Genomic DNA, 12,256 nt, shown 5'->3' on the forward strand with positions numbered 1-12,256 from the left:
AAATTTGTAGTTGAGAAGAAGTTCACAATTTTAAGATGTTTTTTTTTTTTTCTGTCATTACAGCAAGAAGATCAACCGCAGAGTTCTGAAGAAGAATCCTCTGAAGAACTTGAGGATAATGCTCAAACTGAACCCTTACGCCAAGACAGCAAGACGTCATGCCATCCTCAAGCATGACCCTGCGGTAAGAACCAAAAAAAGTTGATGCTGGAAGCAAAACTTGTTGCCTTAAATTGTTGATAGTGACTTTGAAATCTTGCTTGTTCTGTTTATAGATCAAGGCCAAGATGCTGAAACCCAAGAAGAAGCCTGGGAAAAAGGGAGCACCGAAGAAGGAAGCACCTAAAAAGGAAGCACCTGCTAAAACCACGGCATAAATCTCTATACTTGCAGACAAGAGTTCAGTGATTTAATAAATCATTCGTTTCAAACTTACGAGTCAGACCTGTCATTGCACATTTTAATTCACAAGACCATTTATTTCACATAAGCTAACAAAGACTTAAATCTGTTGGCGTTGAAGGACACAAGGCAAAGAGGAATATCAAGCACACAGGTTGAGCAGCATTTGTCATGATTAAATTATTTGATCATTAGAAAAACATGGCTTTTCAGGCAGGCCTGCAATGTAGCCCGAAGACTAGTTCAATACTTACATAATTTCACTTGGCATGTAGGTTTGTACACTAAAAATACAACCATTGATTGCACAACTTTTAAACCCATTTAGTGATCAGTATAAACCGATATAGTTTACCCATAGCAACCCATTCATCAGAGGACCTTGGGATGTACATTTGTAGTGAACAGGCCTCACATTGCTGTACCGTGGGTGGGTGTCACAGGCTGATTGAGTCCAATGGTGCTGCACAACCAGCCAGCAAAGTCGACCTGCTCTGCTTCAGACAGTTTGATGAAAGAATGCACCTGAAGAAAAAAAGGTGTAAGGTGGCTACAAAGGTTAAAAAAAACATTCGGGGAATGAGCATGTTGCTAAGTTTGAACACTCACCATCAACTGTTTCAGGTCCGCTCTCTCTGCAGGATTCTTAATCAAACTGCAATGGAGACACAGTGTAGTGCATTTTAAAACCACTAGGTGGCAGCAAGTCTGACAGGCAGACGTGGATATTCCAATGGTATTTGTGAATTTATTTCTTCTACATACCATTTGTTCACAAAGTCTTGAAATTCAGAGCTAAATATCCCAGGCAGCTTTGGTGGAGGCTGAAAATGTAAATATCCAGTCAGAACTAAACTGGTGGCAAAGGTATCGCAATGTACATCAGTAGACGGGTACGTTCGTGTTGGGATGTGGTCACATAACGGGCACACTCACCTCGTTGACTATGTAATCAAGCAGCTCAAATATAGCCATTGGTGGTCTGTCAGGTCCATAAGCTGGAGGGAAAAAAATTATTAATAATTCACTGCATCCTCTGCACTCATCACTCAAGGTCACTAATAGATGTCACTTCATGACCATGCTGTCATTGATTTCTTCGTGAACTATTTCAACAGACCCGTTGAAATATTTCAAAAAAGCCACTCTGCAGAATCACAGGACAAACCAGTGTCATGTCAGACTTACAGCTGCCTGGTCGCCCGGGGGGCTGTGGCTTTGGGGAGGACTCGTTGCAGGCTGCCTCCCCTTCTACTGCAAAGCCAAAAATCTGTTCCAGTTCCTTAGCATCAGGCGGTGGGATAGGGAAGCGCCCAATTGCCATTTCAACCAGGGACAGACCCATGCTCCAGATGTCCGACTGAACCGAGTAATGGGTTCCCTGTAAACGCTCTGGCTGCACAACACACATGCAATTATATCACTACTACAATCATGAGTGGATTGTATAATTAGAAAGCATAGCAAAAGACAACTAAAACATGAAATTCATTGCCAACAGTGGTATGTGATACTTTTTATTGTTGCATGTTCCAGTGCAGTGTGCAGGGCTAACTTTAAACACAGTCCATGCTGAAAAGATATTTGGCCCACTTGACATGAAGCCTGTGTATAAAGCTAGTCCTAGTTGATTTGTGAGGCATCAACATTGGGGACTCTAGTTGCCAACCACATGAAATCTGACACTTCAAATGTAACAGGAATTGTAAAGGCTGATGTGTAAATGACAGCAGCAGGAAAGTGCGTCCATTTGAACTCACCGACATGTAAGAGCGGGTGCCCACGAAGGAGTTGGCCATGGAGTCTATGAGCTGTCCGCTCACTCCAAAGTCGCACAGCTTGATCTCACCGCGGGAATTCACGAGGATGTTAGAAGGCTTGACGTCTGAAAGAGGTACATGCAGTATATATAGGAGGGCAAATATTTAACACAGAGCAGTAAGCACAAAAGAACAGGCTGCAGGCCTGGTGCATGTTGTGCACTGTGTCTGTTCAATTTCATCCATCATATGTACAACACAGAGCAACAAAGATCTCAAATAGGGAATTCAATACTCTGAAGCACACAGTCTTCAATAGTAAATGTAAAGTTCTTGTAAAGGGAAAAACCTTATAATGATAACATCTTTTAGTAAATCAAATAGTTAATGACCTCTGTGCATGATCTTGTGTTTCTCCCTCAGGTAGGAGAGCCCTTTAATGACCTGGAAAGACAAATATTGCTTATCAGCATAGTATCATTTTAGAATATTTAAAAGACACAGTGTATTAGCTCAGTGATGACTCAAGTTTTATATCCAAAAACAAAACAAATATAGCTGTAGTGGGACGACCAGAGCATGAAACTGGCAGTCGAGGTGTTGGAGCTACCCACAGCGATGCTGACTTTGCCAAGGATCTGCTCTGGGATCTTGCCCGCCTTCTTCAGCGACTGGTCCAGGGAGCCACCGTCCTACAGCCAGCAGGGAAGGAAAATATGGAGAGCATCTACTGAAAGCACTCATTGAAATTTAACATCATCATTTAAACAAAAATTAGTTTCTTTCAATACTTATGAGGATGTACATGGAAGGAAAAACACTGTCAGCACCGTCTGTAAAGCAGCACTCAAAGTGAATGCTGTATAAACACACTGGGAGCCAGAACTTATTAAAAGATGAGTACCATATGCTCCATGCAGATGCTGATTTCTCCGTCGCTGTAGAAAGCTCCGTAGAAGCCCACAATGTAGGGAGAATTACACTCGTGCAGCACCTGCAGCTCCCTAATGATCTGGTTCCGAATGGCTGGTTTGATCTCCAGGTGGATCAGCTGGAACACAGCAGACATCAGGTTGTATTTATGTTCTCATATCACATGGAACATAAATACTAGAAGATTCAATCTTTACAGAACATCATACACTACATATTTTAAAATCTAAATAAAAAAATCTTTAATATGGCTGCATGTTTTGGTTGGTAATTCAATCTTGTGTGATATTATACAGTGGCTCTTTGACGTAGTGACAGACTCGTTCCATTAATCCACATTTTATGTACGCAAAATACTGGAAAATTACAAATATATTATATATCATGTATGCAGTTCCAATGTACACATCTCTATTCGATAAAGTTGAGGCAGAGTGGCTTTCTGAAAGCTTTTACTTCCTACGACAAACCTTCAGGGCCACAGCTTACCTTCCTCGCCATAATCAGACCAGAGGGTCGGTGGGAGACCTTGAAGACGACTCCTCCGTTGCCGGCACCCAGCTCACAGATCTTCTCAAAGTCATCGTCCTTCAGCTCTCCCACCTTCTGCTTCTGTGTCAGAAAGGCCTCCAGGCGTTTCCGCTGCTGCTCATCCAACTCAAGCTCTTCTAGTTTCTTCTGCAGTGCCTCCAAATTTGTTCTTAGACAGAAGATGGAGAGAAAGATGAGTAATTCATATATTATGAATGTATTCTGGAAACAGAAAGGGCCTTGAGCCCATTCAGACAGAAGTTTTGCGGATGTTCTTTCCCGGAAGTACTCATATTATTGATACATTGGAGAAAAGATAGAGCTTCGTACTAGCGCACGTTACTTGGGGGAACAATTACAATTAACCAGCAGGAAGACAGAAAGGGTCACAGGGTGTGTTTGAGTGTTTCTTCCCAGATCCGTGTGAGGAAGCTCAGAGATCCTCCGAGCGCTGACGGCGCTCTCCTGCCGCTGTTGTCATGGAGATGCATTTCCTTGAGAAATCAATTGTGGAGCAAAGCGCTTCTGAAATGCTGCTGTTTGACCTCTTCTTCCCCTCCCACTCCACTGTCTCCAAACACTGCAGTACTGCAACTCAAAGCCAGTCAAAGCCTCTTTCCTTACCTTGAATACAAGGTGATGTAAAGACCAATGAGTCACCGTGTTAATTCAACTGGTTAGATGTATACAGGGACAAAACCATCAAGAGTAGAGTAATGGAAACGAGGCACAAATGAGTATTTTTGGGTTTCATAATGGAAAGCTAAAGAATAAAACAAAAGCATGCAATGATATTTCATATGCCTGCAAGCTGTAAGGAGTTCCATCTTTAGCTTTTAACAAAATCTGTAATTTAAGTGCTCGTCTTTCATATTTGCATGCTTATCTGAAGATAATAAGATGGGTTTCTTCTTGCTCAGTGGTAATTATGCTTTTTTTTCATCTTTGAATATTAATCATGACTCAGTGGAGAGCAGCTATGGCAGGGAAGTAGGCTCTTCTCTCTGCTGCTCCACTACACAGCAAAGAGAGGCTTTAAGTGCTTTTATTTTTGACAGAAGGCCTGCATATCCATGGAGACGAAGTGCTGATTTTGAGGTGATTGTGGGTAGCGTGGGCGCTTTGTCGACAAAAGCTGGAGGTGGAGGAGGCTGGAGATACTGAGGAGCAGCCTGAAACACAATCCACACAATACATAAGTGTGAAGGACTACAGCAGCTATACACTGCCCCCCCCCCCCCCCCCCCCCCCCGCTGGACAAAGTGAGCACGATGCTGGCCTTTTGTGCTCCATCCACACAATGCCCAAGGACACCTAGTGGAATATAAATGCAAAACACACAATATTTCCACAGTTTGCCACACAGCGCTGGAAAGAAGATGGCATCACTGTTTCCACAGCTGTTAGCGGTGTGTGGCTTCTATGACATTATTAGTTATTAAACTGAAATAAATCAAACCAGATCAATTTAAGAGGCTGCAGTTGTAGCTTTTCCAACACTGATTCCATAAGTTGAAATTAGGAAAAATGCACATAAATAGTATAGTTTGATGTATCACAAGGAAGGCATCACTGCATTTTCAAAAGATTTAGATGTGCAAGAAAAATCAAGCGTGCATATCTCCAGAATTGTATTGCTACTCAACAGCTTTGGTCCATTTTTACTTCCTGACAGTTTGTGTTATTCACATAATATTACTGCAACAGGAAATAACCTGGCACATATTTGGAACGTTTATGTTTATAATTGTGAAATGGTCTATAGTAAATAAGTAGCGATTACTTTGTGGTAAAACAGGATAATGTAAGTGGTATCCAACCAATGAAGAATCTCAAACTATGGTCAACTATGTGCTATGGGTTAATCATTCATTTTCTTTTTGCACATTCACTTCTCTAAACACAAGCATATACAAAAGAATGAACCACAACATGTTTCTGAATAATAAAGCTATAAAGATGCAGGCCTATTCTGTAAGTTTTAATTCAAGTGATATTAGGATCTTATCAAGGATTTTAGCAAATGGCAAATTGCCTGAAGAGGTCTATCCAGAACAGGTTGTTTTTTATTTGTTCTCAGATCTCCTCTGATAATATTACATGCTTGGCTGGCATTATGTGGGCCACTCAGTACACTACTCCCATGGCTGCCAGCCATTTCACGCTGAGAGAGCATTTTGCACGCTGTAATTCCTTTTCACCAGAGTGGAATAGTCTGGTTTCAATAAGAGGCTCATCGATTGCACTCTTCTGCACCCAATATGCAACACCTGTGCTGCTATATGAGCATCAGACCCTCCTGTGTGCTGGTCCAAATTCCAAATAATGTGCTAATTTATGTATCTGTTCTTATCATTTTGTCCCCTCATTCTATTCACAATAACGTCTGGGTTTTCTTTAGTTGGAGCTATAATATTGGTATTGTATTATGAGACTGGATGTCATCTGGGATCATTGCTATCTAACATCCTTTTACAGCACGTTTTTTTACAGAACACATGTAACAGTAGAACAATCACAGGTGCGGTTTGATCCCCGGCTCCCGTAGTCCATGTCGATGTGTCCTTGGACAAGACACTTAACCCCAAATTGTTCCCGCAGGCTGTTCCTGCGGTCTATGAATGTGAGTAGATAGTCCTGATGTGCAGGTGGCACCTTGCATGGTAGCCCCTGCCATTAGTGTATGAATGGGTGTAAATGGGTGAATGAGGACATGTAGAGTTAAAGCACTTTGAATGTGCAAATGTGTGAGGATGAATAGAAAAGCGCTATACAATTTACCAATTAAACAGAACAGAGCATCGATAATGTTAAAAGTAACACCACCTGACAAATCAAAATGTCTGCTGTGAAAAGGGCCTTTTGGATGAAGTATATGCTGAGATTTAAATGAGGTCATTAAACTCAGTGTACCAATAAGAATGATAAAAGGTGTAAGCTGAGAAGAGGTGCAATCAATCAAAATATAAAACACCTGTCCTGACAAACTGCAAACACCATTGGACAGCTGCAGCCATTAGGGAGCCTAATTTGTTGATTTTGTTGCCATTAAAAGTTTAGCTCCCAGACAAAGTTACCCGATAGTTTGACATTGTAAGAACCCACATAGGCGTCTTCCTCCAATCTCCAAGCCCAAAACATACACACCCATCTTATTAGACCACATGTGGAGCAAAGAAGCCTGGTTCTTTAAATTCAGTCCTCCCCTTCACTGGTCCAGCTCTCCACAAATAACAACCCTTCCACCTTTTGGTTCCTTGAAGCCCCTGAAATTAGGAAAATTAGGAAATATTATATTCGTCCTGTTTTAGACTTTTAGACTTTGTTAGTGGCTATGCATACAACTTCTCCATAATACATAGAGTTCAGATACCTATTGGTTGAAAAACGTATTTGGTTCCTGTGGCATCTGACACACAGTTTCATCATTATCTAAATAAAATGAATCTTAAAATGTAACTGCATAACTATCACAAATCGAACCCTCATTCCTTTTTCTTGCGGGTGCAGAGGAGTTTGGTTTTATGCAATGTTAAGGAACAAAATGTGCCCAGAGTGTGAGGGACAACTGTGTGCCTCCAGACCCGTCATCTACCATCACTGGCCTGAAATGGGATTTGTTTTCTCTCAGAGCCTCAGACAGCTGAGCGTGTGGACGCAGATAAAAATGTCTTTCCATGGAAAAGTGGTGCAGCATGGTTTTCTGTCAGCGGTGTGTCAGTCTGACAGTCACTGTGCACAATACAGCAGTATTACACACAGACATTGTCAGTTCCCTCAACAGCAGAGACTTAAATAAATATTGGATTCAGAGTCCCTGATTGTTGCTTCATCCCGACATGCTGCTCCTCGCCTGTTACAGCTCAGCTCCAGCCAAACATTAAGTCATATAAAAACAAAGCCAAGGCACAACTCCTCCTGTGAGGGTTCTCGCTTCTTAAATTGGAGAATTTGCCGATTTTTTTTGTCTTGAAAAATAATAACCCGCACATCTTTGTGTTTTGGTTCGGTCAAAAAAGAAAAAAGCTACTTGAAGATGTCACCAAGCTTTACGAATTATTCCCTGTTTTCTGATGTTACATAGGCCAAACAAATACTCGATAAATCTAGAAAAACCTTGGCAGATTTATTGAAAGTAATTCTGCAGCTCTATGAATTTGAACTAAAATGCTGAGCTTACGAAAGTGACAAATTATATTTTAGTCTATTACTTTTTAAGTAATTCATTGCAGAAGACATAAATGGCGTTCAGATGTATGATCTCATGATGAAACAATGAGATACATTCCACCTCTACATCACATCAGAAAAGCAGCCATCACAAGGGGATGACATGTTATGTAATTCTCATCTTGCAGCTTGTTGCTGGACCGCTTTTCTCTGTGAACTGAGAACTAGAGCATGGAGTCGCAACAATTTAATATCTCCATTACTGTGTTGATGTCTAACGGTGGTGGGAACAGACCGACGTGAAACTTCTTCAACACACAGAAATACTATTCTACACCCTGCCTCCCTGCAAAGGTCAATCTCTGACTAATCACTGTCCACACAAAGTGGACACCATGACATCATGAGGAGGTGACCTGAGAGCTGCACACACTTCAGACCCTTTTTCAAGGCAGACACACAGGTGATACTAATTTCGATAATGATGGTTCAGTTCCATCAAGTGTCATGTCAGCAGCAGGCAGGATCTAGCTCACCTAGATGGAATGCAGTCATAAAGTTAATAATTACAGATGTGCTTTTCATGCTATGACATGCCAAAAATGTCTTCTGTGACTATGATGTTGTCTGAATGTATATTCATGTAAGCAAGTAAAACAATCATTCGTTCATGACAAAGTTGCAATATTTAGTGTAAGCCAGTACATGGAACGATTAGTTAATAAACAAACAAAAAACTAAATCAATCACAAACTTGATAATTGATTATTTGTTGGCAATGATCGACAGAAATTGAATCTGCAACTATTATGATAATTGATTAATCATGTGAGTCATTTGTCAAGCAACAATGCTTTGTGTTTTGGACATCTAGTCTGACTGACAGTGCTGTTTGAAGATGCCAACTTAAACTAGAGGTTGTTGTTTTTTAATGTCATTCATATCACATTCTAAATGATTAATTAAAAAAAAATGTATTGATGAAAATGATCATTAGTTTCTACTCCACTTCTAGTCACACATACGATATATTTAAAGATTACACTATTTGGGAACTTATAATGAATCATTAGATTTATGAAAAACATCTCAATATATGAATGATTACAATGAAAGTGTAAACCAGTGCGTGGGCGCGCGCACACACACAAACGCACACACATACACATACACACACACACACACACACACACACACACACACACACACACACACACACACACACACTTGTGTCTCATATTAGACAGAAGACAAAAGCGTACACACACTGTAAAGGAGTTATTCAGTTATCTCGATGTTACTGCAGTTGTCACGACCTTTATAGCATATTTATTGATTGTAAATACGACATAAACGATCGATCAGAGCGCTCTTATCAATATTCCCCATTCACCAGTCTGAACATCAGCAGTAGATGCATATTGACACTCACTCTGTGGCTCCGGTACCGTTGATAGTGTTTCCATCGGGGATCGGGTTGAGTTGGATCGGCTCCGGCTTCCTTCTCTTCTGCATGTTGGAGACTACAAGAAACAAGCTGCTGCAGAGAGACACGAGCTCCAGCAGAATGAATGGAAACCCCGGAGAAGAAGAGCTCTGGTGTCAACAGGACTCAGTCAGGTTACTCGACAGAGACTGACAGAATAATACGCACAGCTGTGCAGCCATGAGCTGGAGGGGTTGATGTTCTTGTTAATGGGTGGCTGTGAAGGATACGGGAGATGCAGCGTCACAAAAATATTTACATTCGTCTTCCGGACAGCATGGCTGTGCTTGGGACAGCGCCCCCTCTGCTGGCGATGGGTGGTATTACCAGCAGCGGTGGTGACGAGAGTAACAATACCACAGTGTAGAAATACAACAAGTATTAGCATCAAAATATACTTAAAGTACAAAAATAAAAATTACTCACTATGCAGAATGGGCCGTTACAGAATAATAATAACAATTATAATTGTTAATTCATTGATATAAACAAAAAAAAAATGTATTTTATGTCTCTTTTTTTTTACTATATATACTGCTGGGTAAGTTGCAAAATGTATCAAAGCATCAATAATGTCTTATCTTTATCCATAATAATAGCCTACATCATAATTTATTTGTGGATAATATTTGGCATTGGGTTAAATATTATTTATCTGAACCTGCAAAGTAAATGTTAACTAAACGTGAAACATGAATGTAGTGGAGTAAAGAATAAAATATTGTGTTGTAGTGGAGTATAATGAATGCTCAAAGGTGTGTTAACTTTGCTTTCCTCATTCTAATAACAGCTATGAGATTAATCTTGTTGTCTTGACAGAGTCAATAACGTTAGCCCAAAACTGAATGTTTTCATGTGGATCAAAAGAAATGAGATGCACATTTGGATGTTTTAACACTGAATAACAATGAGGAAAATCAAAGCAATATGAATAAAGCTGAAAACTCTATATTTCTCAAAAAATCTAATATTTTATTCAGGATCTCTCATCCCACCATTATATTCCCTTAAATGTTTAATTATCCAAAATCCAGAATAACATCAAACGCCATAAAGAATGTCCTATAATTAAATGTGAAGGGCATCAAACCTGAGTTTACTTTCACGAGTTGTGTGTAATTTGTATGCAAATAGTGTAAATACTTTTAATGAAGGAGACTCATGTGAACACATTTGAAGGCCATTTCATGTGATTGACTTAATGTAATTTGTATCTAATTATGATGGAATACATTTATGATCTGTGAACAATAAACAGAAACCTTTTAAGTCTCCATTTTAAGCAAAACAACTTCAAATGAAACAATAAATCGTGTGAGGATTTTCTGTGCAGGCTCTGTATTTCAGTCCCAAATCACAAAGGATTCAGTGTCTGATTTCACCCACAGCAATACCCTCCCTTCTTTAATACTTCCCTTTACATATTTGGTATCTTTTATTATTGTTGACACGCTCTGTGGCTGTTGAGAGGATTAAAAGAAGCTGTTGATGATTATTTTTTTATATTATGCACACGGTTTGATTTTTACAGGAACTCAGCCTTATGCTCAACAGTCCAAACTTCCTTCTCTTTTTCCATCAATGCCCTGCTGACCATTTATACACTTTCAAAAATAACAGCTCTCCAATGGCTTTTCCATATAACAAAGCCGTTCTATTAAGATTAATCTCTGAACATTAAAACGATTTGAACAGAATGTATGAATTTATTGGACTTTCTGATCTATATTCTCTCTTTAATTTAGGACACATACTGTATCAGTCAGGCTGTTCGACCTCTGTGTAAACGATGAATCAGAACCACCTAGAATGGTTTCACATGTTGGACAGGAGCCCATCAACGTCCTTCCTTTTAGTGAATGATGTGTCAGCTGTCAGCCTAACCATACCCTGCAGATTAGTCATCAAGCCCAACTTGAAACTGGCTGCCATTTTTACAATCTGCTCTGAAGTCTCTACACATTGTCCTGACAGACACAAGGCCACTGAGCCGTGCCTGGTTTACCAAAAGCATCTTACTGCCAAAATCATCTTTTTCTCCATAAACCAAGACTGACAGAGAGGAAAGATTGGTCGTGTCCTGTCTCGGGCCCATGAACAGGAACCGTGTGAATTCTAAGTTGCTTTTGACAAATTGGGTTGTGGGCACTCGAGCATATCAGACCTGACTACAATCCCGGTCCCCCCAATGGACCATAAGACATCTACACCAGTGGTTTTGCTTCTTGGGGGTCTAGGAGCTGCAAGAACTGTAGATATTGCTTTGTATAAAAGCTGACATGGTTGGGAACCACTGATCTATACTCTCAAAAAGAATGTTGTTTCTACCATATTTGATCTGTGAGCAAGGGGTCTTCCATGCTCGGTGGGAGGTGTTGCAGTTATTCATTCCTTTATTTTACACATTTGTAGAAGCAGGCTACATCATATTAGAGTTTAAAATAATATCATCAAAAACAATATATAATATATATGTATATAGTATAATACAGAGATGATGACATAAAAGTACAAAAGAGTGAATCAGCAATACAGTTTATTCAACTTGGAATCTGTATTATACTATGTAAACAACACCCTTCCCTCCCCTCCAACCAGCTCCAAGTTGGGTAAATGTAAAATTAATCTTTACATACACAATGTGATGCCAGACTTTTAAAGTGGTTTTGGAAGTAATGTTTATGCTGTCTCAAATGCTCCCTTGTAGGCTCCCTGCACCTTTGAGCCCATTGATTTTTGCCACAAATAACTCCATTATCAATACATATGCACTGCACCATTAATAAAGCAAAAGTTTATGGAGGCTTCCATTTAACTGCTGGCATCCTTTTTGCATCCTAATGTTCTCCGAGACATGTTTGAGTTCAAGTTAGAGTCATCACTTAATAACATCTCTTGTCGGGAGCACGGGAAAATAGATCAAATCAAGAAACTACAATATTTTATATTATTTGTTTACTTCTATCGATCTCTT

At 39.9% G+C, this 12,256-nt stretch overlaps 1 protein-coding gene across 1 annotated transcript; it reads right to left on the reverse strand.

Moving 5' to 3' along the window:
* Positions 1-291: 291 nt before the first annotated feature.
* map2k1 (mitogen-activated protein kinase kinase 1) lies at positions 292-9,520 on the reverse strand. Its single transcript, XM_068723738.1, has 11 exons — positions 9,229-9,520; positions 3,585-3,795; positions 3,067-3,213; positions 2,777-2,854; positions 2,555-2,606; positions 2,163-2,287; positions 1,591-1,798; positions 1,339-1,400; positions 1,168-1,226; positions 1,012-1,057; positions 292-927 (listed from the first exon to the last, which is right to left on the reverse strand). The coding sequence occupies exons 1-11, from the start codon at positions 9,309-9,311 to the stop codon at positions 814-816; spliced, it is 1,185 nt and encodes a 394-aa protein (XP_068579839.1). The 5' UTR covers positions 9,312-9,520; the 3' UTR covers positions 292-813.
* Between the last annotated feature and the right edge of the window lie 2,736 nt (positions 9,521-12,256).

This window comes from Cebidichthys violaceus, unplaced genomic scaffold (genome assembly GCF_023349555.1).
Source record: "Cebidichthys violaceus isolate CVI_PGR_0920_01 unplaced genomic scaffold, fCebVio1.0.p SCAF_3, whole genome shotgun sequence".
In the NCBI taxonomy this organism is placed as follows: Eukaryota; Metazoa; Chordata; class Actinopteri; order Perciformes; family Stichaeidae; genus Cebidichthys; species Cebidichthys violaceus.

Excerpts from the sequence above, each read along its gene's own strand:
- map2k1 (XM_068723738.1), bottom strand. The coding sequence starts at position 9,311 with ATGCAGAAGAGAAGGAAGCCGGAGCCGATCCAACTCAACCCGATCCCC. Across the intron at positions 1,799-2,162 it reads GCACCCGCTCTTACATGTCG|CCAGAGCGTTTACAGGGAAC; the intron begins GTGAGTTCAAAT and ends TGTGTTGTGCAG. Across the intron at positions 1,058-1,167 it reads CAAGACTTTGTGAACAAATG|TTTGATTAAGAATCCTGCAG; the intron begins GTATGTAGAAGA and ends TCTCCATTGCAG.